General features: G+C 34.3%; 5 protein-coding genes across 14 annotated transcripts; 2 read left to right on the forward strand and 3 right to left on the reverse strand.

The window, feature by feature from the left end:
* Positions 1–1,860: 1,860 nt before the first annotated feature.
* On the forward strand, positions 1,861–5,044 carry LOC107426343 (uncharacterized protein OsI_027940). Of its 5 annotated transcripts, none has more exons than XM_060820325.1 (7): positions 1,861–2,021; positions 3,115–3,301; positions 3,701–3,860; positions 4,078–4,115; positions 4,207–4,246; positions 4,301–4,375; positions 4,745–5,044. In XM_060820325.1, the coding sequence occupies exons 1-7, from the start codon at positions 2,017–2,019 to the stop codon at positions 4,849–4,851; spliced, it is 612 nt and encodes a 203-aa protein (XP_060676308.1). In that variant the 5' UTR covers positions 1,861–2,016; the 3' UTR covers positions 4,852–5,044. The 5 variants fall into 5 exon arrangements, with proteins under 5 accessions (XP_060676308.1, XP_060676306.1, XP_060676307.1 ...); XM_060820323.1 differs by having other exon boundaries at positions 4,207–4,237; positions 4,274–4,375; XM_060820324.1 differs by having other exon boundaries at positions 4,207–4,237; positions 4,283–4,375.
* A 559-nt stretch (positions 5,045–5,603) lies between these two features.
* LOC107426346 (WD repeat-containing protein GTS1) lies at positions 5,604–8,422 on the forward strand. Its single transcript, XM_048480558.2, has 8 exons — positions 5,604–5,846; positions 6,082–6,289; positions 6,470–6,565; positions 6,821–6,895; positions 7,120–7,230; positions 7,425–7,516; positions 7,645–7,729; positions 7,884–8,422. The coding sequence occupies exons 1-8, from the start codon at positions 5,719–5,721 to the stop codon at positions 8,250–8,252; spliced, it is 1,164 nt and encodes a 387-aa protein (XP_048336515.2). The 5' UTR covers positions 5,604–5,718; the 3' UTR covers positions 8,253–8,422.
* A 129-nt stretch (positions 8,423–8,551) lies between these two features.
* Positions 8,552–11,046, reverse strand: LOC107426344 (probable U6 snRNA-associated Sm-like protein LSm4). 3 transcript variants are annotated; one of them, XM_016036492.4, is made up of 8 exons: positions 10,769–11,042; positions 10,623–10,668; positions 10,402–10,443; positions 10,182–10,280; positions 10,005–10,082; positions 9,645–9,684; positions 9,186–9,350; positions 8,552–8,920 (listed from the first exon to the last, which is right to left on the reverse strand). In XM_016036492.4, the coding sequence occupies exons 2-8, from the start codon at positions 10,623–10,625 to the stop codon at positions 8,898–8,900; spliced, it is 450 nt and encodes a 149-aa protein (XP_015891978.1). In that variant the 5' UTR covers positions 10,626–10,668; positions 10,769–11,042; the 3' UTR covers positions 8,552–8,897. The 3 variants fall into 3 exon arrangements, with proteins under 3 accessions (XP_015891978.1, XP_015891977.1, XP_048336517.1); XM_016036491.4 differs by having other exon boundaries at positions 10,880–11,039; XM_048480560.2 differs by lacking the exon at positions 10,402–10,443 and having other exon boundaries at positions 10,880–11,046.
* A 648-nt stretch (positions 11,047–11,694) lies between these two features.
* Positions 11,695–17,797, reverse strand: LOC107426229 (DNA mismatch repair protein PMS1). Its single transcript, XM_048481228.2, has 10 exons — positions 16,998–17,797; positions 15,463–16,887; positions 14,677–14,948; positions 14,459–14,585; positions 13,921–13,989; positions 13,711–13,784; positions 13,396–13,461; positions 12,946–13,049; positions 12,205–12,386; positions 11,695–12,025 (listed from the first exon to the last, which is right to left on the reverse strand). The coding sequence occupies exons 1-10, from the start codon at positions 17,556–17,558 to the stop codon at positions 11,915–11,917; spliced, it is 2,991 nt and encodes a 996-aa protein (XP_048337185.2). The 5' UTR covers positions 17,559–17,797; the 3' UTR covers positions 11,695–11,914.
* Positions 17,798–19,408: 1,611 nt separating this feature from the next.
* Positions 19,409–22,583, reverse strand: LOC107426275 (thiamine pyrophosphokinase 1). 4 transcript variants are annotated; one of them, XM_016036401.4, is made up of 7 exons: positions 22,197–22,583; positions 21,785–21,923; positions 21,571–21,667; positions 20,632–20,704; positions 20,410–20,511; positions 20,039–20,288; positions 19,409–19,720 (listed from the first exon to the last, which is right to left on the reverse strand). In XM_016036401.4, exons 2-7 carry the CDS (start codon positions 21,915–21,917, stop codon positions 19,593–19,595), a joined length of 783 nt encoding a protein of 260 aa, XP_015891887.3. In that variant the 5' UTR covers positions 21,918–21,923; positions 22,197–22,583; the 3' UTR covers positions 19,409–19,592. The 4 variants fall into 4 exon arrangements, with proteins under 4 accessions (XP_015891887.3, XP_048336061.2, XP_015891885.3 ...); XM_048480104.2 differs by having other exon boundaries at positions 21,785–22,003; positions 22,197–22,579; XM_016036399.4 differs by having other exon boundaries at positions 21,785–21,990; positions 22,197–22,578.
* Positions 22,584–23,786: the final 1,203 nt, after the last annotated feature.

Here is a 23,786-nt window from a genome sequence, read left to right on the forward strand (position 1 = left end):
GATCCCAACCTTTCTGATAGGTTAATGACAAAATATTTCCAATGTTTTTTTTTTCTTGGTGAATAAAAATTTGTCCCATGTTTGAAAAGTAAAAGGGGAAGGAAATAAATAATTGATGCAAGAAATTTGATATCACTCACTCTTTAAACGCAATCCGGTTCTTAACACATTAATTTTAATTTCCTATAATTTCTTTTAGTCTTGAATATGCAGGCCGAGGAACATATGGTAATCTTTCCTCTAATCAATATTAACCTTTTCATGTCAAATGAAGATGGTATACTTATAAACTAGTCATATTTATAGTTGAAAGATAATGATGAAAAGAATTATTATAAATGATTTAAAAACAGAAAAAAAAAAAAAAGAATAAATATCAACCTTTTCATGCTTCAGATGGGTTTCTTCAACAGTTAGAATTTATTTAATTATTGCATATAAATCTTAGGAGTATTACATTTACGAGGATTGTAGGATCTGAAATTTGTTTGATATTCTGGCTCCGGCTGGGCATATAATAGTTTCTCGCGCTAAGATTCAATCCGGACACCAATATCAAATATGTATAAGTTCGATGCACATATCAGAACAAGTATAAGACTCACATGGAAGGCAAGGTACTTTTTTAATATATATATCCTTGTGAGGTTCATATTGTGTTTGGTAAAATATTGGCGCTCAATCCCCAACAACTGCGCCTCATAACGCTACATGGTGTTTGAGGCCAACCCCCCATCCCACTTGATTTTATATTTCATTTCTTGGATATTTAGTGCACGATCTAAAATAATACGTAATGTATAATGAATAATTCATCAAAAGAAAATGTAACAGCAGGTTCTAATTTTATAACATAGTTAAAGTGCATGTAGGCCCGATAAAATATGGCTGCAAACTATGTGGACTCGTTCGTTATAATTTTTAAATCCATAATATTAAAATTAATTACAAATTTTATTTTATGGTAGGGTTCACATAATAAAGTAGCATACAAAGATGGGAATAACAAATTAGTTTTTTTCTTTGTGTTGATTTGGTAAATGTTTAAAGATTCAATTTGGTATTGATAGATCTTTTTGACTATTTAAAAGCTCTAATTAGCAAGCAATCTAACAAATCCCACCCGTTTCGATTTATGCTTCATATTTGGATTTATCGTGTCGGACACAAGTGATTGAAAATCTGCAAGAAACAAATAGATAATGAAATTTTAGTTGGGACCTAATTTTTTTAAGTCTCATGAAGTTCATGATGCTTTCTCAAAGTATAGAAGAGAAAACAATCAAGCTTTCCATGTGATTGGCGGTTGCACATAAGAGCAAAGAGATAATGGGCCCCCATATCGTGTAAATCCAGTTAGGTACCATTCAGGTTCTAGAAGATTTAATATGGAGTTTGGTAAGGAAAAACTAAAAGTGTTTTTTAGGGGCCGTTCGGAATATCAGTTATAGAAATCAATTATTTTTTATGAAATATTTTTTCGAGAATCACCAAAATATGTGATTTTCCAAGAACAAAATCTTAAAAAAGTGATTTTACAATCACTCTGAATTGGGCATTTTAGGCAGTTAGTGATTTTGTTCGAGCTACAAAATGATTCTCAAATGGAATGGGTCCTAAATTGCAATACTGTGAACCAGGGCCAACAAATAGATGGGTCATTATGGTTCTGTTTAGGTCCACTGAATAATGGGCTTGGACTGAAAAGAGGGGGTAGCGGGTTAAGTATAAAGAATGGCCTAATAACTAAAGAGGAGCAAAAGGGCTCAGGCCTTAATATCAAATGTAGATCCAACGTGAGAGAAGCCCAATGGGCATTGAAAAGCATATTCGAAGCCTCTAAGCCACTCTATATTATAGAAAAGGGGAATTCTGAGAAGAAAGTACTAGAAGTGTGTCGTACGCTTTTCTTTATTATCTTTGCCTGCTCCCAAACACCCCAAAACAAGAGTCACACTTGGGCTAGCGCTGCTTTTGTTCTAGGGTTTTACGGTTTCTTTCTATTTCCAGGAAAATATGAGGTAAGCTCTCTTCTTCTTATTCCTCTCTCTTCTGCTCTGATTATTGCTCTCCAGCTCCCGGATTTGATTCTTTTTTACGCTCTTGCCATTATTTTCTTTTGTCCTTTTTCAACCTACATATGAACTTGTTTATGATTATTTTACCTTTTAAATGATGTTTGGTTCTCGAGAAAAAAATAAAAATAAAAATAAATAAATAACCGAGGATTGTGATTGAGGAGGTATGCTAGTTTTGGTTTTCAGTTATTTTTTATATTTTTTTCGGTAAATTAGAGGAAGAAATGATGAGGAAAGGTAGAGTAGATAGGGAGAGAAGATATAGTTAAAAAAAAAAAATGTTGAAAATAAATAGTTAAAACTGAAATCATTGTTTTTAATGAGAAAATCAAATTATAAAGCAATTATTTTTTTTAAAAAAAAAAAACCCTAAAAAATTTTTAGCGAGGTATATCTTTCTCTTTTTTTTTTTTTTTAAAAAAATAAATAAAAACTGAAAATTAAAAGATACTAGAACATTCACCTATGCGGTTTAAACTCTCATCAACAATCTTAGTTTGCAGTGTTCTTAAAAAAATGGAATAGAAGTGGTCAAGTATGTAGTTTTCAATGAAGTTGTAGCTCAAATATCAGAGAGATTCTGATCGAAGTCGGTTACACTTTCGCTCCTGGGGTTCTGGTTCACCTATGTCGTTTGAACTCTCATCAACACTCTTAGTTTGCAGTGTCCTTAAGAAAATGGAATCGAAGTGGTCAAGCATGTAGTTTTTAATGAAGTTGTAGCTCAATCTCATAGAGATTCTGATCGAAGTCGGTTACACTTTCGGTCCTGGGGTCCTAAACCAGGGCAGGGCACTGGCTGTTTTGCAGAGGCAGCCATTAAATCACAATAACAAACAAGTTGGTTGAGTGCACTTGTCTACTTTCACATATTTGTATTGTACTTAACCTGAGCAAATAATTACAAAATTTATAAGAATTGGGAAGAATATTTCTGATCCTGGTTTTTACTTTGTAGTATTTAAATATTTGATTGGTTCTTAGTTTAGGTATCTTTGTTTTCTTGATTCTCTAATAATGCTTTTAATTGTGCTAGTCGTCATCCCGAGGTGAAGTGGGCCCAGAGGGTGGACAAGTTATTTATTACAGTACTATTGCCTGATGCAAAAGATGCCAAGGTTAATCTTGAACCAGATGGAGTCTTTACCTTCTCTGCTAGTGCTGGTGCAGAAAACCACCTTTATGAACTGAAATTGGATCTTTATGATAAGGTCAATGTGGAGGTAACTATTGAGACATTCAAAAACCTTTCTGAAAATTTGGTGCTTTTAAAGTGATTTTCAATAGTTTAGAGCTTTTATGTCTATCTTAATTGTGATTCTTCGTTTTATAAATAAACTTGATAGCAAGGTAGCACTCACCGAAAATGGCTGCTTTCAGTAACATTTTACTCTTTTCTTTATCTTTGTTGGCCAAGGATTGAGGTATTCATCCTTAGGTCATCCATTCTGGTTTATTCTTAACATTTGTAAACTTTTGAGTGAAAATATACTTGGATGCCCACATGGTTAGTGTGAGTATTGCTTAGTAAAACGGGTTAATAGGATTCTTTACTATGAATATGCTTTTTATTTCTTTTGTGTTGATTGATTTTTTTTTCCCCTCCTTGTTGTCTTCTATAGGAAAGCAAAATAAATATTGGAGTCAGGAGTATATTCTGTATCTTGGAGAAGTCAGAGAAAGCATGGTGGAAGAAGCTTTTGCGCGGAGATAGCAAGACACCACATTATGTCAAAGTAGATTGGGATAAATGGGTGGATGAGGATGAGGATAATGGTGGAGGTAATTTTCTTGATTTCCTTAATCGTATGTACTGTCTTTTTCTGCAATTCTTTGTTTCCCCCGTCTATTGGGTGCATGGATATTGAATCTTGTGACTTAAAAAGGTGGAAACAGTGGATTACACCACTGGGCTACTCCCATATGGATCTACTCTTGTTTTAAGTCGACAAATGCTGACATGCCTCTTATCTTTTCTATTTTTCTTTCTAACAATCAGGTGTTGGTGACTTGGATTTGGGAGGAATGGATTTTTCGGTTAGTATATCAGCCTATAAGTTTTCTCATTTCCATAGCAACATTGGTCGATTAGTTTTGCGTTTGTTCTAAATATTCGTGTATCTTGCAGAAATTTGGTGACATGGGTGGCATGGGTGGCTTGGGTGGCATGGGTGGCATGGGTGGCATGGGTGGCATGGGTGGCATGGGTGGCATGGGTGGCTTGGGTGGCATGGGTGGCATGGGTGGCTTGGGTGATGATGCAATGGGTGAAGACTTCGATGATAGTGATGATGATGGTAAGAAGGCCTAATACTGTAGTAGTTGCATATTATAGTGCCAGCGATTCATGATGGATTTTATTAGCTTTGGAAATCTATTGGAAGAAAAAAAATATATATATGTTTTAGTTGAAGGTAGCTAGACTGGCCAAGGTTTCACAACCAAGGTTGTGAGATTATTTAGAATCAGGTACCAAAACAGAAGATAAAACTTCAAAGCTGTTTAAAAATTGCATGGAGGAAATGCTATATTTTAGTATGAGTTTCAAAAATTTGATGGTGTCATTTTTCAGAAAAGAAAAGAAAAGAAAGAACAGTCGTTGAAGCTGTTATAGCTTTCCATTTTGTCTTCTTATGCTCATATGTTTACTTGCCATTTTGTTACAGAGCAAGAAGTATCGAAGCCAGGCCAAGAAGAAGCTCATAAGGATGCAGGTGAACAAGAGCATGGAGTCGGTGAAGGCGGTGGTGCATCGGAAGAGAAAGGCAAATAAGTTGATGTTGGAATAAAACACTAATTAATGTTGAGTTGCTGGGTGTTTTTAATTTCTTCTTCTTTTTCTTCGCATTTAGCGACTGGTGTATCGGTTTTTCTAACCTCTTGAGGTTCAATATTGCATGATTTATTCATGTTGGGTTGAGACTATGATTTATGGGTTATATAGACTTGCAATATTTCCTGTTGTATTCTTATTTCTTGTTTCATCGTGATTGATAGCGAAAAGTAACATATGGGTAGTCTTATATTATTATCAATTAATAGTGTGCGAAATGGTTTGGCCTTAGCGTAGCCCGTTTGAAGAATTCAGCCCCAAAAAAAAGGAAAAAAAAAAAAAAAAAAAACGTTTGAAGAGACTAATAAAATTGATCAATTCAAAGTACTGTTTTTCTGTTTTTGTTTGGACGTACAAACGTCGTTAATTAATTGGAGTCTACTTCGTGGTTAGAGTAATCTAACGGGACGGTATTTTTTCTGAATCGGAACGGGACGGTATTTAAATTAAATTCATGAGAAATGTATCAACATTTAAATAATAAAAGGAGAATTATAAGCGATCGGAATTTCCATTCCAATTTTGCACAAAATTTTTTCTCCGTTCCCGTTTCGGTTCTTTTTACGTTTTAGGTTGACGTCCCGTTTCGGTTCTAATACCATTATCCCCTTTTTCACTAAAATAAAAAAATTATAAAATGAATTTCGAGAATAAATCAACACTAGAAAAATAAATTGAAAGGAAAAAGATGACACGGTGGTAAGTTAAAACGTTGTTAGAAGTCCACTTAAATATCTAAAACCCTACAACTTGTTCTCTTTCGGCTCCACAACTGAGGCTGAGGCAGAAGACACACAGAAAGACATCATGGATGCTACGGACATGGACGTGGAGGATCAGCCTCAGTCCTCCTCGATTTCCTTCAAGCGGTTTGGACTCAAAAATTATGTCCAAACAAATTTCGGAGACGACTACGTTTTCCAAATTGTTCCCAAGTACGCCTTTATTTTTTTTATTTTTATTTTAATTTTCTTCCTGTTTTTTCGATTACCTCTCTGTTCGGTTCGTAAAGAAAAGTCTGGACGGCAAAAAGAACTCGAATTTTGCACTTAACGGCAATTCCATGCGACGACTTGATTGAAATTTCAATTGGGTTTTAATCTTTTTAGCTAATAACTTGCTATTTGATTTCTGGGGTGATTGAAATGCTCTGTGGAATTTGGAATGAAGGAATGACTGGACGTCAATGGCAGTTTCATTGTCTACAAACGCGGTAAAACTGTACTCACCGGTGACGGGTCAGTACTATGGAGAGTGCAAGGGTCACTCTGAAACTATAAATCACATTGCTTTCTCAGGTCCATCTAACCCAAATGTATTGCACTCTTGCTCCTCTGATGGAACCATTAGAGCTTGGGATACGCGTACATTGCAGCAGGTTGGATGTCTATATTATGTTTGTGGCTATATATGCATAAAAGTTTGTGCTTGTATGCGATCTGATCTTCCGATTGGGATACGCGTTACTGATTCACGCTAAGATACTTCTATATCTTACTCTTTTACTACTTAGTAATAAACTTGTATATATATTCTTTCTGTTAACATTATGCTGCAGGTGTCCCTTATTAGTGCTGGCTCTTCTCAAGAGATCTTTAGCTTCTCATTTGGAGGATCTACTGATAATCTTCTTTCAGCAGGATGTAAATCCCAGGTATGAATTAGTGATAGAGAACAATAATTAATATATATGGTTTTTCCTTTTTGTCACTTAAGATGTGCTCGAAGAAGTGTATGTAGTAGTTTTGGATAACATATTGAGAAATAATGTGATCAGTTTTGCTGTTCCCCAGAAATTTTGTTGTTTAGAACGTGGGAAATTGCATGCAAATAAATCTATTATTCTTCCTTCCTGTTGACAATGTATATCTTTATTGTTCATTTCTTGGTTGTTGGCTTGTTTACTCAGATACTCTTTTGGGATTGGAGGAACAAGAAACAAGTTGCATGTCTGGAGGAATCTCATGTGGATGATGTTACTCAGGTTGCTTTTATGGATGATATTAAATCATGTATATACATATACATATATATATATATATACATACACATGTACATGTTTGTATTTTTACTTGTGGAATCTATGTTATCCATCATTACATGCAGTGCCACACGTACTCATTTCTTGGTTTGGCATCAAATCCTTGAAATATGGCTCATCATAGAGACCTCGATTTCTGTTAACTTATCACTGTTGTCTGTTTATAGGTGCACTTTGTTCCCAACCACAAAAACAAGCTTGTCTCAGCTTCCGTGGATGGATTGATTTGTATATTTGATACAGATGGAGACATTAATGATGATGATCATTTGGAATCAGTAAGTTTGTTCCCATCATTCTGAGTTGTCTATTAATCATCGAAAAGACTGTGTTTGGTTTAGTTGAATTCATGCATGTGTTAAGACATTTAGTTCAAGCTATTGTTTTTAGGATGATTGGTTTTTGGTGCTATGACATTTGCTTCTCGTAATTTTTGTGTTTTTAATTCCATTAACGCTGTAATCATATGTAGGTGATTAATGTGGAAACTTCAATTGGAAAATTGGGTTTTTTTGGTGAGAGTTATCAAAAACTTTGGTGTTTGACCCATATCGAAACGTTAAGGTATTGACTTTTCTTCATCAATTTAATTCTTATTGCTGTAACAATTGTCTAAAATTTGCTATGACATTCAAAGATGCATTTCGCTTATTTAATTGTCCGAACTGGTGTTTATGATACTGCTTACATAGCATTTGGGACTGGAGGGATGCAAGAAGTGAAGCAAATTTCTCAGATGCACGTTTATTAGCTTCGAATAGTTGGAGTCAAGATCATGTGAGATTATTTATTCCTATTGAAGATTATTTTACCAAAACTTATAGAATTTATGAAGCTTATAATGCATTCAGACAACTGAGCTTTCGTTCAATTGTCAGATTGAAATCTTGTACCATATATTCCCAAATAAATGCCCGCAATGTCTTGGCAGGTGGATTATTTTGTTGATTGTCATTACTCAGGAGAAGGGGAAAGATTATGGGTGGTTGGTGGAACGAACGAGGGCAGTTTAGGATATTTCCCTGTAAATTATAAAGAGGGAGGAGGAATAGGTAGTGCTGAAGCAGTGCTTGAAGGAGGGCATACAGGAGTTGTTAGGAGCGTGTTGGCCATGATAGAAGATATAAAGAGTGGGGCTGAGCAGAGCCAAGGCATTTTTGGGTGGACAGGGGGTGAAGATGGTCGCTTATCTTGCTGGTTGTCGGACCATTCTTCCGATACTAACAGATCCTGGATTTCAAGTGAACTGGTTGTCAAATCCCCCAAGACTCGCAAGAAAAATAGGCTTCAACCGTATTAGCAGAACCCCTCTACTAACATCTTCATTTTTTTTTTAAAGATTTCTTTTTCTTTTTCTCCCTGTAATTTTAGATAATCTTTTATTATATTACTTGTCAAATATACTTAAATCCCAATTGAAGGAAATGCCTTGGATTTTAAATGAATCAACAAATCCCTGCTTTGTCGCTGTTTGTTCTCTAAACCAGTAACATGTTAAAGTACCTACAATGTCGAACAAATTTTGATAACTGGAGTTGCATGATAAAGAAACAGGAATTACTGAAACTACTTGAAATTCGTAGTACCACTCTTCAGGCATAATAAATAATGCAAAGAATCATACATTCCCATGGAAGTTTCGGCGAAATGAACATGGCTGGGAGTATATTCTGAGCTGTTCCTTGCTAGAAGCCCAGCAGTTACATTACACAAGAACATCGTTTAAAATACATCCTATAGATCCAGATATTTAAAAAGAAACCATAAGTTTAGCCACATTTGCTACCCAAAAACAACCTATCCAAACTGCATCACATGACCGTAAAGGAAACACACGGTAGCAAATAAAAAACCAAGGATGTCTGACACCACTGTTGGGGCAGAAAATGCCTTAAAAAATAGCATACTCGCCCATTCGAGTTGTTTCAAACCAAAAGCTTTAGAATCAAGCTCGCCCTCGCCCCCCACCTGTCACCAAAACAAAATGAAAAGCAAGCCGTCAATTGACTGACTAAAAATCTAGTGGCATGGCAACAATAAGTACGTTCAATATCCATGTTGCTTACAAGTTATTATGAACTTCTCTAAGTAATAATGATGGTAATTACAGTGGGTAAACTTATTTATCTTCATTCTTGCTAATATCTACCTAAACACAATTGATTTCCCATGACAACTCATTTCTTCATTATACTTAAGAATTAAGAAAGAAAGGTCAGGAGGAATGTTTTACCTCTGGCTCCACCCGCCTTTCCTCCTGATCCACCTCTGCCACGGCCTCCACCAGCACCTTTAGCACTCCCATCATCAAGTCCACGTCCAATTCCTTTCGCCTGTCGTCCAGGACCATCATCCCTACCTCTCCCTCTTCCGCGCCCTACTCCAGGTGGTTTCCTATCTGGAAAAGCAACCAAAAGAAAACATATAATGTATTCATAGTGTAAATAGCCCCTAAGATGAGAAAATTGGGACCAGAAGATGATAAGAAACAATCCGAGACTCCCTAATATTTTGGCCAAAACAACATGTTATAGTATTTTACAATGATCAAGATGAAAAAGTGAACACTTACAACTCTTCCCAACCCTAGAGTACTTCAGTACTGACATATTGAGAGAACTATCTTCCCATTTTTTACGACAATTATCAGGCAAGAGAATTAAACCAATGAAGTGAAAATAGCTAAACATACCTGACCGGCTCTTGGTTTCTTCCTGAACTTTATCAATCACCTGAAAGCAAAGGCAAGTATACCACATCAACCTCAAAGGTCAAAGAACATTGAGAAATAAAAAATATCCAGGACAACTCGGTAGAAAAATTAAACTCCTCAATTGGTACTTGGAAGCCTATATGCCTAGGAAATACACAAGATAGGGGGAAAAAACTATTAGTGCGGAAAAAGGAAAAATATCCAAACAATCAAATATCTAGTGTAACTCAAATTAAATTGCATACATTTAACAGTTTTCAGTAATAGCATTAGCAATAAGCTTTAGAAAGATAAAACATAAAAAACAAAGCCAGAATATGAGAGAAGTATGAATCATACCTCATCAGGAACTCGAAGATACTTGATCGTATTACCACGGATGTAGCATTCAGGCATTCGCCAAAACCTATCGCCATCCTAGAGGTCATCATATTCAAGCTTGAAGTAAGATACTAATCCTTTCATATAAAAGAGAAGATAGAAAATAGAAAAGCATATCTAAAAGTGACATATTACTTTAGATGTACAAATGACTTCACGGAGATGAATGTTCATCCAAGTATCACAGTTGACCAAATGCCCATTGTATGTCTCCCCATTTTTAAGTTCTACCAACTGTTACCAAAAAAATTAAAAAAAAATTACAATAAAAAATCCTTCCAATTAGTGCCTTGTACACATATAATTGTAATTCCAAAGTATAAAAAAATGAAAGAAAAGAAGCCAAATATCTTACCATTGGGTGCCCTTGGGCAGTCTTAAGTAGAGAAAGGGGAAGCTACAGCAATCAATCAAGAGTTACAAAATCAGTATAGACAATACCTAAATTAACATTAAAGAGAAAAAAACTAATAATAACAAACTGACAGTCTGTTTGGATGCTTGGAAATTAGAAGAAAAGGAAAACGAAAATAGACTATCTTTCACATTAATACAAAATCAATCCAAGAAACTTACCATCGTTTACTACAATCAGAAAGGTCACCCTAAGAATGGGAAAAACCTGCAGAGAAAATCATAAAGTGAGAATTTCAAATAAAACGGAAAGAAAGGAAAACCTAAAGCATCCAAAAGTCTCAAATCTTTTAAGGAAAAATAATTACAGCGTGAAACCCTAAAGTAACCAGAAACCCTAAATAAACCCAAGCTTTGAGAAAGAGATCGTTATTGATAAAAAGCCTACAGGTTAGAAGGAGGTGATATTGGGAATATACCAATCAAGAGGATTCGATCCGCAACACAAACCAACCTCAGTCTCTCTCTCTCTCTCTCTCTTCAAAATTTTCAGTCAGTGGAATATCGCGCTGTTTTTTGGCAATGGCGTATAAAGTACGACTACGTGTAAACAAAATTTTAGGTTTTCTTTTCTCTTTTTTCTCTGTTTTTAAATAGTTTCGCGGTCGAAGCATTAAAAAAAATAATAAAAAATAGAAAGAAATAGTTTCACGGTTGTACTAGAAGGCCCCAAAATCGTCTCTAAAAATAGTGAGAAAATTCAAAAAAAAAGAAAAAGAAAAAAAAAGGAGAATAAAACCTTATAATTCCGATAATTAGTCTGCCGTCTATCGAATTTGATTTCGGTTGGAAAGAAAATAAAACATTATAATTACAATTTTTTTTGGCAATAATTATAATTACGATATTGAATGGTGTCAAAAATCAATGACAGTATCAATTATTGATAACACAAATTAATGTGATTGCATTATTTACTAAATTTGAATAATATGACATGTATTTACTTGTTATTTTGTTCCATTGATTAATGATTGGCTTCAATAATCATAATTTAAAGGTTGAATACCAATGTTATTTCAATAATACCAAGGCATCAATCTTCTATATTTTTGTTTTTGAGGCCATATCCAATTCTTATAGTTTTTAATGAGAATTTCTTTTTATTTTTTATTTTTATTTTTTGATAAATTGGAATGAGAATTTCAGATTTAAAGGGAATATTAATTAACTTCCTGAATATCCAACTTATGAAAGTAAAAAACGAAAAAAAAAAAAAATTCTAACAATCCGATTGCCATAGCCAAAAGACACGTAATCGTCAATAAAAAAAAAATAAATTAAAATTAAAATTATTTATACAGAACCAAAATTCCTGCCCCATGTATTATGTACATTCTCAGACCAAAAAAGGTTATGTACGTTCGAGTGCCAGCACCTTAAAATACAAACAAAATGCCTCTGAACAAATAATTTATAAGGTTAGGATAATCAAATTATCTGCTGCATCAGCATCATTCTTCCGATCTCTTGTATATGCTCGTCAAGTCTATTAAATGGCGCATTGTTGGCCTTCCATGCGGACAATTCCAAGGAGAGTTCAGCTTCGCCAAATGCCCAATTATCTGACACAAATAACACCAATAAGAATATCTTACCATGTCAACTCCTAAACAACCATGTACCACAGAGAATGCTGGCAAGCTTTTCCTTTCTGATATCATTTCTTTTGGTTCTGAAGAGAGGAAGAAAGTAGTGGGAGTTGGGAGTTTTTAAGGATCTATAAGTAAGGATGAAAGATTACCTTCTGCATCTCATTTCTTCCAAGTGCATCCCCAATCATGACAGATGATCTGCATGCGCGTGACGCCAGCATGCCACGAACTCTGGGTGGGCAAACAGAATTAGGGGTGTCCATCTTATAAGTACCGATCATTGTGCATTCCCCGTGATCATCAGCAAGAGTAGAAATCAAATCTTTAACATCTATATGGAAGTAATATTGGCAGTTAATGTCTTACACACTAATACTTTATGATATGACAATGCAATTTTCCATCAGAAGCATATTCGTGAATAATTATGCATATTACTCAATAGCATGACTGGAAAAAACAGTCTGATACCCTTAAGGATGCAATTACACCTTTAAGCAAATTACTGATATTTGAAAACTACTTCTGGAAAAACTCCGAGCAATATTTAAGGTTTAAGATTTTGTCAAGGAACATGCAACAATGGTATCCTAATCTTGATTCTATCTCCCAGAGTCTTAATCAGAATTGCCCCCTCCAATATAAGCAAAACAAAGTAAAAACAATGACAACCCCAAGTATATTTTTCCTCCTTTTTCATATTATATGTTGGCTCCGTCACCATTTAAATTAAAATGAAGTGACCAGTCCCATGTAAAATAGCTTAGCCAATTGTACTCTCTTAACAGCTGGGTGTTCACCCCAGCAAAAGACTCTCCATTTAAGAATGATACTTCCTCAGTCAATTATTAATCAGCTCAGAAAACATGGAAAGCAAGAGAATAGACTACCTTCAACTCCAAAAGTTATGTTTTTACTGAAGGGGACAGCTTTTAGTCTAAATTGGTGCCCAGGGGGTGCATCAGGATCTTCTTCCAAAGCAAATCCATTTTTCCTGAAATTGGATCATAGCAAACATGTATTTGAACTTTAGAGTGAAGATAAATTAAACAAGAATAAGTCTGTAGGGACAGAAATCATACAGTTTTATAGCATTTTTACTGTTCTTAAAAAAAAAAAAAAAAAAAAAACAGTTTAATAAGAAGAAAATAGAAGCAAGTGGGCATACACTATGACATATATTAAACAATAAACAACTCTAGTGTCACATATTGTAATCGAACTGAAATTTAGAGTTTAAAAGTTTCCATGAAGGATAAAAACACAGCTATGATATAAAAGAGGGGAAGGTGGGGGGGGGGGGGGGCGGGGGGGAGGATTGTGTGTGGGGAAGAAATCACCTGATTATATCTATATGCATTGAAGCAACCACTTCTTCTGCAGGAGATAACTCCAACCTTAACGGCCTATATACAAATATGGAAGTCAAAGTTCAGAAGAGAGCTTTTCATCAAGAAGAAAAAAACAAATGCATTTAAGGTAGATCTACAGCAAGGAGAAGACCGACTACCAATATGAACGACCTATTAAGTTAGAAGTGCATTTTGTTATACCTAACTATGCTAGAAGCAAAGCTACAATAATTTAATCACCCTCAATTTTGAGCAATTCATGAATGTCAAAATAGAGACGAAAAAGAAAAGGTTATAGCTCACCGAAGTAAAGGTTGTACATTTAAGATGGTTGATTGTGACAGACGCTCAAAATTATATTTCTCATCAGCAGCATGCTGAAAACAAGAAACTTCATTAGAAATCATTGTTTTTGTTCAAATTAAATTTGAAGATGAAGCATTTATTTTGATGACATCCTTATTATCCCTCAACAAGAAAATGTCAATTTCATAAGAATGGTTGGAGAACTACCTGATCCACAATAAATAAATCTTGATCTAACTTCCCAATGATGAACCCAAGATTGAATTGTCCAATTACCTACCAAGCAAAAGTAGGTCCCGATCATGAATATAATAAAAAAAATTCCAGGTATGAATGCAGATAAGTTTGCTGCCAGTGTTTTGGGGTCTACAACTTCTCAGCCAAGCTAGAAAAGTATCATTTCTTTTCTTTATTCAAATTTCCTATCTGTTTAAGAGGATAAGTTATTTCTTTTGACTCTTGGTTCAAATGTTGATGTTACAATTTACTGGTTTAGAATTTACTAGCCTGACTATATTTATTCTATTCTTCAATATGTTTTAGAATGTACTACCAAAATGTGCCCCAGACAGGTCATAAGACGTATATGTCTTTGGATCTATTAATTGCCTACAAAAGCAGGTTCAGCAATGGACCTTCTGTATCCAAAGAAAATAAATAAAATGAAGAACAGCTCAGCCAGACTGGCAAACTCAATATTAATGAATATAAACATATGCACTGACAATTGAGTAATGTGAACAACCTTCATCCTGCTGAAGTCTTCTTTTCTAAAAAGTTTTTCCAATTCAGTAGTCGCTGCAACTAAAGCCTTCGCCTTTCGCTCCTCATCTTCAGGTTGAGATAGCTCCAGTGTTGCAGCAGTATAACACCTGTATGAGCATTTGAATACAATAATACCTTAAGAAAAAGAGCATGATAATGTATTTTTCCTAAATTAAAGAAAATTAGAACTTTATAGACCTTTTCGTCTTCCTTCTTTGGCATATATATTTGCTGGATTGCAATTGAGACACCATTTTCTGCCTTTTGGTCTTCAGGTCTTGAATACTAAATTGCACGGTGGAACATATCTTAAGGTCAGAAGAAGGCTTTTGGGCATCTATCCGAATACTAGAAGAATGTAAAGGAACGTCAACCGAACCATCTTCAGGCAGCAATTCGAGATCCCCACTGGATGAAGCAATTGATGTGATATTAGCAACAGGAACTCCTTTCTCATGAGTGTCTATATCCTGTAAATGAACTAGCTAACTTAGTATTAAGAAAGCTTAAGACCTTCAGCTGAAAGCCAGATCATTTGAAAAACATGATTCTAAACAAGACAAATAAAAAAATTGAGTTAATCACAGTTGATGCCACTTATCACATAAAAAAAAAATATATTGATTTCTGTCTCAAAGACTTTGCAAAGACAATTAGTAAACATTAATCATTTAATATTCACTTCTCTCTATTTCTCACTTCCTTTCTTTCTCCAACATCTTTTCTCATCATATCTACTTCTACAGATAGCAAGAATCCTTTCAAGCATCAGAAACACAAACCCCTAGCTATAAAGATCTAAACTAACTCAAAAACTCCTATCACAAAGGAATTATGCCATAAGTTATATTCATATTCAGAAAAAATTGTGTTTTTTTGTTTTTTTGGGACACCAAGATAGGTATTACCAATTAACTTTAAAAGAATTTTAGAACTAATCAAGCTTAACAGAAACAAATTCAAATGAAGTGCAAACCAACATACCTCTGGAGGTTCTCCATTATCAGTATCGCATACAGAAGCAAGTGCATTCACAATTTTATTGGAGATCTTTTCTTCTCTAATATACTTGGAAGCGTGACTTTCCTCTACCTCAGCAGAGTCATCAACCCGGTGAGGGCATGGGGATCTTGAAACTTTAGCATCATTTTCAACAATGCTGTTCTTGGATTGAAAGTAAAGAGAATGCTTTCTTAAGACGGGCACTTCAGATAGCATTTCAATATCAGCAGAGTCATCAACTTGACAAGGGCTTGCAAATCTTGAAACTGCAAATTTGCTTTTATCGTTTCTGTTCTCAGACTGAAATTGAAGAGTTTGATTTCTTAAGACAGGCATTTTAGATAGCATTTCAACCTTAGCAGAGTCCTCAACTTGCTGAGGGCTAGGGGATCTTGAAACTGCAGCATTGTCTTCAAAATTGCTGCTCTTGGATTGAAACTGAAGAGTCTGATTTCTTAAGACAGGCACTTCAGATAGTATTGTACTGATGCATTCATGCTTTCTTTTGTTGACAGTTACAAATTTATCAAGCGATGATTGAACCACACTTGAATGACTGTACGAATCCTTAACCATTTTAGAGAAGGAAATAGTATTCTGACTGCTAATGATGCTGTCATTGTGGGTCATCAATTGACTTGTATCCTCCCCCTTGTTAATGCTGTGCACTCCCAAAGCAAAGTCCCTCATTATATTATCACCAGAAACGCTTTCTATAATATGGGTATCCTTAACATCAGTTTCAACAGTTTTCACATGACTTTGAACCTCCAAATTGCCATCCTCATCCTGAACTTCTTCAGGAGAACTCTCATCCTTAGATAATGGTTTCACCACTACATGAGATTTCTGATGAGGAGAACACAACTGAGACCTACCCGTTTCCATAGTAAGCTCCTCGGCCTTATTAACAGCGTAACAGGCATTACTTGAGGAATAAATCTGCTGCAAACCCTCTCTTAGTGCATGTAATATGGTGTTTTCGTCGGAAAAGAACACTTTCCTTTTATCAGGAGTTACATTAACATCACATGCTCTGGTTGGAACAGTAAAATTCAATATTGCAACAGGATGTTGCTGGGAGTTTGCACTTCTGTACAACTCATTCACAAGCTTGGTGATTTTAGGCATGTCCACCGGTCGACCATTCACATAAAAGAATTGTCTATCCCCAATATTGCGTCCATTACCTTGTCCAGGCTTGGACACGAAACCATCAACCTCACAACCATCTGATATGCATAAAGTCAGAGGTTGCAAGCAGTTGAAAGTGTTCATGCCAAACAGAGTAATGATGTTGTCCTTAAGCGAACCACTGCCTTGCGTTTTAAGTACCACCGATTTTACACTTTTACCGGTTTTGTTTGTGCATACTAACCGAACTCCTTTTGCAATAAGGGCATAGGCCTAGAACGTTAAAAAGATAATACATATGCAATTGAATAAGCTTCCTTTTTTTTTTTTGGCCACTAATTACAGCAATAACTGAAGTTAATGTGAAAGAGAGAAAAACTCACATTTAGTAACGAAATAAGCTTTCCGTACTCCTTCCGAATGTTACGAGTGAATTCCTTGCATCGCACTGGCAAACTGGAGAACAAAGAATTGACAGTAACAGTGGTGCCAATTTGACGGGCCGTCTTCTTCTCGGCTACCAACAATCCCGTACGATCATAAGTCAAGTGCGTGGCAACGGACTCGTATTTGGTCCTGGTTTCGACGGTCAAGTTCCCCAACACACAGAGAGAGCTCAGCGCCTCACCTCGAAAACCAAACGTGGTCAGAGACTGAAGGTCAGGGAAATCGCCCAGCTTCGAAGTGTGGTGCTTAAGCGCGAGGACCTTGAAGTTGTTCGGCGAAATGCCAGAGCCATTGTCGATCACTTGGAAACACTCCTTGCCGTAGTCTTTGAGAGCGATTTCAATGCTGGTTGCGCCGGCATCGAGGCTGTTCTCGACCAACTCCTTGACGGCCGACGAGAGGTCCAGAATCACTTGGCCGGCGCAGATTCTGTGAACAACGCCTTTGTTTATCGGTCTTATTATGGTTGGGGAATCGGACGGAGTTGCTGCTTCCATTGGAAACCCCAAATCGATGAAATTGAAACGTCACTTTATTATGAGATGATACGAAATGTCGAATTCCAACATTATCTTCTGGATTTGAAGACTTTGATTTCTACAATCTGGTCGGGAAATTGAAGAACCGGGCTCAATATACGGAGATATTTGTTGGGTTTTTATTTCGGTACAGTTTTTGCCGCCAAACAAATATAGAAGCGGGGGCCATGTATCGCCCTTTCTATTTTGTTGTTGCATTTGCGTAATTGTGATTTATATATATATATATATATAAATATAAATATAAATATATATATATATATATATATATATATTAATGAAATAAAATAAAAGACGTCTAAATAAGCCTTAATAATAATAATAACAAGCCTTCTCAAATTTTCAAACGTTAACAGTGTGAAAATTCCTCCTTATGGATTTTGTTTTTAGTCCTTAAAACTTCAAGATTTATCTTTCATTTATTTTTCTATTTTTTTAATTTAATTTTATTAGATTTAAGAATATATAAAACATATATTGTTTTTTGAATAATTCCTCTAATAAAAACCTAAATGGAACAAATGCAACATTAAAAAAAAAAAAGTTGGCTCGATAAATAGTCATAAAATTCGGAAAAGTTACAAAGAGTGTCATCTAACATTTATCCCATTTTTAATATTACTATATGTGTATATATATATATATATATAAGGATGATATACTTAGAAAATCTCCAAGCAGTTTTTTATCTATTATATACTCTTTGCTATAGAATTAATAGGAAGAACCAAATTTATTTTACATTTTAAAAAAAATTAATTTGGTATTTATTTTAATTATTAATTTATTAAAAAATGATAAAATAATTGAAAGAGAAATGATATAAAAAACATTGTTAAAATAATTTTTTTAATTATATTTTTTCTGTTTAAAGATACTTTTTATTTTAAAATAATTCTTATTATTGTTTTAGTAACAGGGTTGTCCAAATTAAATTAGAAGCATCCCAGCATAGGAAATCAGTATCTTCAATAAAGTACGAATTTGAAAAAAATATTCACACTTTTGCAATGCTCCTCCAAACTAGCAAGATCATATACAAGCCCACAAAATCCAAAGAAGCAAAATAAAGTATGAAATTTTAAAAGTCGACTTTCTTGATTAAAATAAGTTATTGAAGAAAACATACAGCAAATATCTAACCTTAAGTAGTCCCGATCCAGTGTGAGCATCAACAGCACCAAATATATAACAATGTCAACCTAAAATTTGAGTTGCATATTTTATTTATTTATTTATTTTCACTCTTTGATTTGAGTTATAGTTGGAATATTTGTATCGATGAAAAATGGATACATGCATCCAAAAATATAATAACAATAACAACAATAATAACAAAAGGAAAATTTAATTTAGACCACTATAATTTTTCCTTAATTCCAATTGTATCCATATTTTGAAAAATCATTCTCAAAACTCATCAATCAGTTTTAATCCATTAGTTTCTAGAATTAAAAATCATAGATGTAATATATCAAAACTGAAAAAGTCTAAATGGAATTTGGATAATTTTATTAATTTTTTGCGAACACACAAATTACAAAAAAAAAAATTTCTAACCCAGATATAAAGATATAGATATAAATGACTTCTCCACTTAAACAAACTCCCTTAATAATAATAACAATAAAACAAAATAAACTTCATATAAACAATACTGCTATATTTTTAGACTTCCCACGAGAAAAACCAAATATTTTAATTTTTTTGTCTTCAAATATAGAGTAAAAGTATTTTGGAATACATGTGCACTCAGAAAGCAAAAATCAAAATTCAATAGAACCAAGTAAAAAGCAATGCTAAAACAATTGGAAGAAAAACATATAATAAATCATATTAAATACCAATAAACGTATAGTAAAAGAAATTACAAAAAATTTATTTATGAACATGGAGATGCCTAAGATTAATCGAATGGGCTTTTATGTGTGTGAGAGAATTCGAAGAAAAAATAGCCTGTCCACCGTCCACTGTCCACCTCATCACAAATTCTCAACCAGTCTGAAGCTTTTTAATAGATATTGTCCAAAGTAGATCCGTGTCGGATCGAACTGTTATTTTCTCTCCCTTGACAATATTTGATGTACTTATCAAACCACCAAACCTCATCTCCGTTTCATCTGAAACAGAGCAAGCCAAAGGTCAATGGCTGAAACGAACCTACACCAGATGCTAAAGATTGATAAAAAAAAGCAAATTTAAAATATAATTCTAGAGTTCGCAAACTCTGCTTAGTGCTAGCAGTCTGGTCATCAATCATATCCCATACAGAATGTCCCACTAAATCACTCAACATATGAATATTAAATTGTTCGATATTTCTCAAATTCCTTTCCGTCATACCAAAGCTAAGTTATTGATTTAGATGTGACATGCATTTTCTGGACGCAAACATTATTAAATCCACAAGAATTCTATGCCATTGGAAAAATACTTACGAAGATCCCATTCAAGTCCAGTGGTTGTGGTACTTCCAGATGGCATTCCAACAGGAATGAGGCCACAGTGCGGGCCTACAGTAGAAGACTGAATATGGATTTCATGATGGTGAGTTCTGGGAAGAAGGTGGATGAGACAATCATCTGATAAAAGTACTATTCGAATGGATGAAAATCGACATAAGACATTGATGTTTCCCATCTCATGGTCAAACCGTCCGCCAAGTGCTCCAGCAACAAGAATGCATAGCTGGGATTAGATCAAAGAAATAACAAATTATGATATTGTTCTGGAAAAACATATCGGTAACCAATTTGGAAAAATCAGAATGATGCTCAACCTTACACAAAAAGAAGAGCATGAAACTTACACTAGACTTGTCCAGGTTTGGTGCGAAGTCACATATATATGATACACATTTATGCAAATCCGTGGTGTCCTGATCATCAGATTCATCCATAATCTTGGTCCCCTGTAAACAGAGACATCATAAGCAAGGTTTACTGACTTTACATTCATACAGAGAAATGCACTCAACAGGAATAGGTTCAATTTAATACTCAGCATAGAAGGAAGAAAACAGATCGCTTACATTGTTTGTATAAAAATCTAGAACCTCTGTTCTGATTGAATCCATGTCCCCCTTAATAACATCAGGCTTGTACCTGACCAAAATCAAAGAAGTTGATGCTTAAGTATATTTCAGTTAACATATCATGTTGTTGTTGTATGTTCAATAAAATGCTTAGCTCAAACGCACAAGTACAAGCATGAATTTAGATATCATGTCGTCAAGAAATAAAAGAAAACACATAGATGTGGAAGAGTTCCAAACAACAGCACACCAGGAAAAACAAAAAAAATGTGAAAATTTCAAAATAATAATAATAAAAAAAGCATGAAATGCATAGAAACTAGTGCACACAAGTCAACGTTAACTCAAATATTATGGAGATGTCGAGTTCATGTTTAAGAAAATACTTATTTAAACAGTTTTATTAAAGAAAGTCTCCTTCACAAACAAATTCGGGATATTTCAAACCCAGTCCATCAGACTATTAGGGAAGTAGTAACAGGTCTTAATTTACTCCAGGAATATAAATAAATAAATAAAAACAATCATTACATTTAAATTTATTCCAAATAATTCATCAACAAATATACAGAAAGAATTACAACCAAAAGCAAATCATATCATAATTATGCATATGCAGCAAGTTTGGTTATCGGGTAAATAGGTAAATAGAAGCTTCGTATATACCTCATTATATATGCACATAAAACAGCCAAAAAAACCGAAGTACATCTTCTTTAAATTGTCAAATTTAAAATTGTCATAAATCCTTTATTATATTTAATGCAAATCTTTTTTAACAAGCCAGTAATTTATACGATTATGAAGTAACTTCCACCTAGGGGGAAAAAAAAAAAAAATGCTAGAGGAAACTGAACAGGGGAAAACTATAAGTCAATGAAAATACTGTTGAAAAAAAGAAAAATAAGAAAGCGAAAATAATAATAAAAACCAAACCTATTGCGAACATCAAGAGCATCTTCATGAGGGAAGAGCAAAGGGAGTTCATCGTAGACGCGATTGGCTCCTCCATCGGCACACAAGCGAAGTTGTGCTGCTCTAAACAAAAAACGCACGCAGCACCACAAAATTCTCAGAAAATATTTCCTACTAAACTGGGGAAAAAAAAAAATTTCTTATAACAATAAATTAAAAATAAAATATTACTCACCGTGCTTCCAGAGGAGGGGAACAAATCTGGGGAGGCTTTGGTTAAGCACAACGAGTGCGTAGGTCAGAGAAGAGCGTTGATCCGGCGGTATCGCAGGGATCAAGAAGCTGGAGGAGTGAGACATGACCTCCATTGAAAACTAAACAAAACTAAACAAAGTCCAAATTCCACACCAAACAAAACGCCCAAAACAATCTCCTCCAAACCTAATAATAACAACTTGAAATAGATAAATAAATAAATATATATATATATATATTAATAAAATTATATGAGTAATTAAACACTTATAGTTAATTATATAAATATATATATAATTATATGAATAATTAAACACTTATATTAAATTCAATTGTTCGGAAATCAAAACGAAAAACAAATGAGAAAGTCTCACTCTTCGGAGCCTGCCTACCTGGTGGTTACCTGAAGAAGGTAGGCAGCTGAAAATATTGGAAAAAGGCGTACTGTGTATGTGGGTGCAGAGAGAGAGAGAGAGAGAGAGAGAGAGAGGATGACGTCGGAAGTGGGAAGGAAGCTCTCCTTCTTCAACTTAATAATAATGGAGGGAGTCGGAAGTGACGACTTTAACGAATCCAGCGCGTGTTGTTGATGTGGTGGTTGGTTGTGGAACGTACAACTCGTTGAAACTCGAGACTCGACATGATGGATTCTTCAACTATTAATTTTTTCTTATTTGATTTTTTATTATTATTATTATTACTATTATTTTTATTATTCTCTCCTGGAGTTGTCGGTTACGGTGATTGCGTTTGACTTTTCAGCTTAACCACAAATGGCAACTTAACGGAACCCAGATGGTGTATTGCGTTTAAACTTTATTTACGCTTTTATTGCCTTATAGAATCGATATATTTTTTTTAGACCTGGCAATTTGAACACGGCGACACAATTCGAAAATAACACGGAATAAATAGATTTGGATTTATTATAAATGGGTTCGGATCATAATCGGATCAACCCGTTTAACACGATTATTAATCGTGTCATTTTCGAATTGACCTGTTTAACTCGAAATTGACCCGTTACGACCCATTTATTAAACGTGTCAGTTTCAACCTGACACGATTATATACCTATTACAATCCATTTAAATTTAATTTTAAATTAATATTTTATCACTAATATAATATTTAATAACTAAAAAATATTATAAATTAAAAATTTTATAAAAATAATTTTCTATTACTAATTTTTTAAAAACAAAAAATACATTTTTAATAAAACAAAAACATAAAAATAAAAAAAAATAAAAAAAAATTCGAATTAATAGGTTAATTTTCGGGTTAACGGGTTAATAGGTTAGTTTTCGGGTTAATAGGTCAATTTCAGGTTAACGGATTAATAGGTCAACACGATCCGTTAAAATAATCGTGTTAAACGGGTCGTGTCATGTTGACCTGTTTATAAACAGATCGGATTAGTGTTTTAGGTACCTGACACGATTAATAAATGGGTCGTGTTCAAGTTAGATATTTTTGACACGATTATTAAACGGATTGATACAAACACGACCCACCAACCCAAATTGCCAGGTATAATTTTTTTTGGTAATGTTTTAGAATCGATACCTGTTCCTCTATGGCCGTACATGTAGTAAGAAAATGTGTGCACTAGTTTACAAGCTTTCTTCATCATGACATCAATTCATAACGATTTTTTCTTTTCTTTTTTTCTTTTTTTTGCTGGAATATTTTTATCGAATTATTTCGATATAAACATATTTGTATCATATTGAGACAACTTACCGAGCAGGATACAAAGGGCCCGTACTACCGTCATCATATCCCAATGTTTGTCATCGTTTTACAAAGTCACACAATCTCCTTGATCAGCCAATAACTACAGTTTCACACTTTTTTTTTTTTTTTTGGGTTCTCTTTCTGGACAGAACAAATGTTTATTCATCGATCAATTTCAAGATGGGCCTGTAGAACCTTTTTTTTTTTTTTTTTTCTTATAATTACTTCTTTCAAAGGTTAAA

Source organism: Ziziphus jujuba, chromosome 9, assembly GCF_031755915.1.
Source record: "Ziziphus jujuba cultivar Dongzao chromosome 9, ASM3175591v1".
NCBI classification, from domain to species: domain Eukaryota; kingdom Viridiplantae; phylum Streptophyta; class Magnoliopsida; order Rosales; family Rhamnaceae; genus Ziziphus; species Ziziphus jujuba.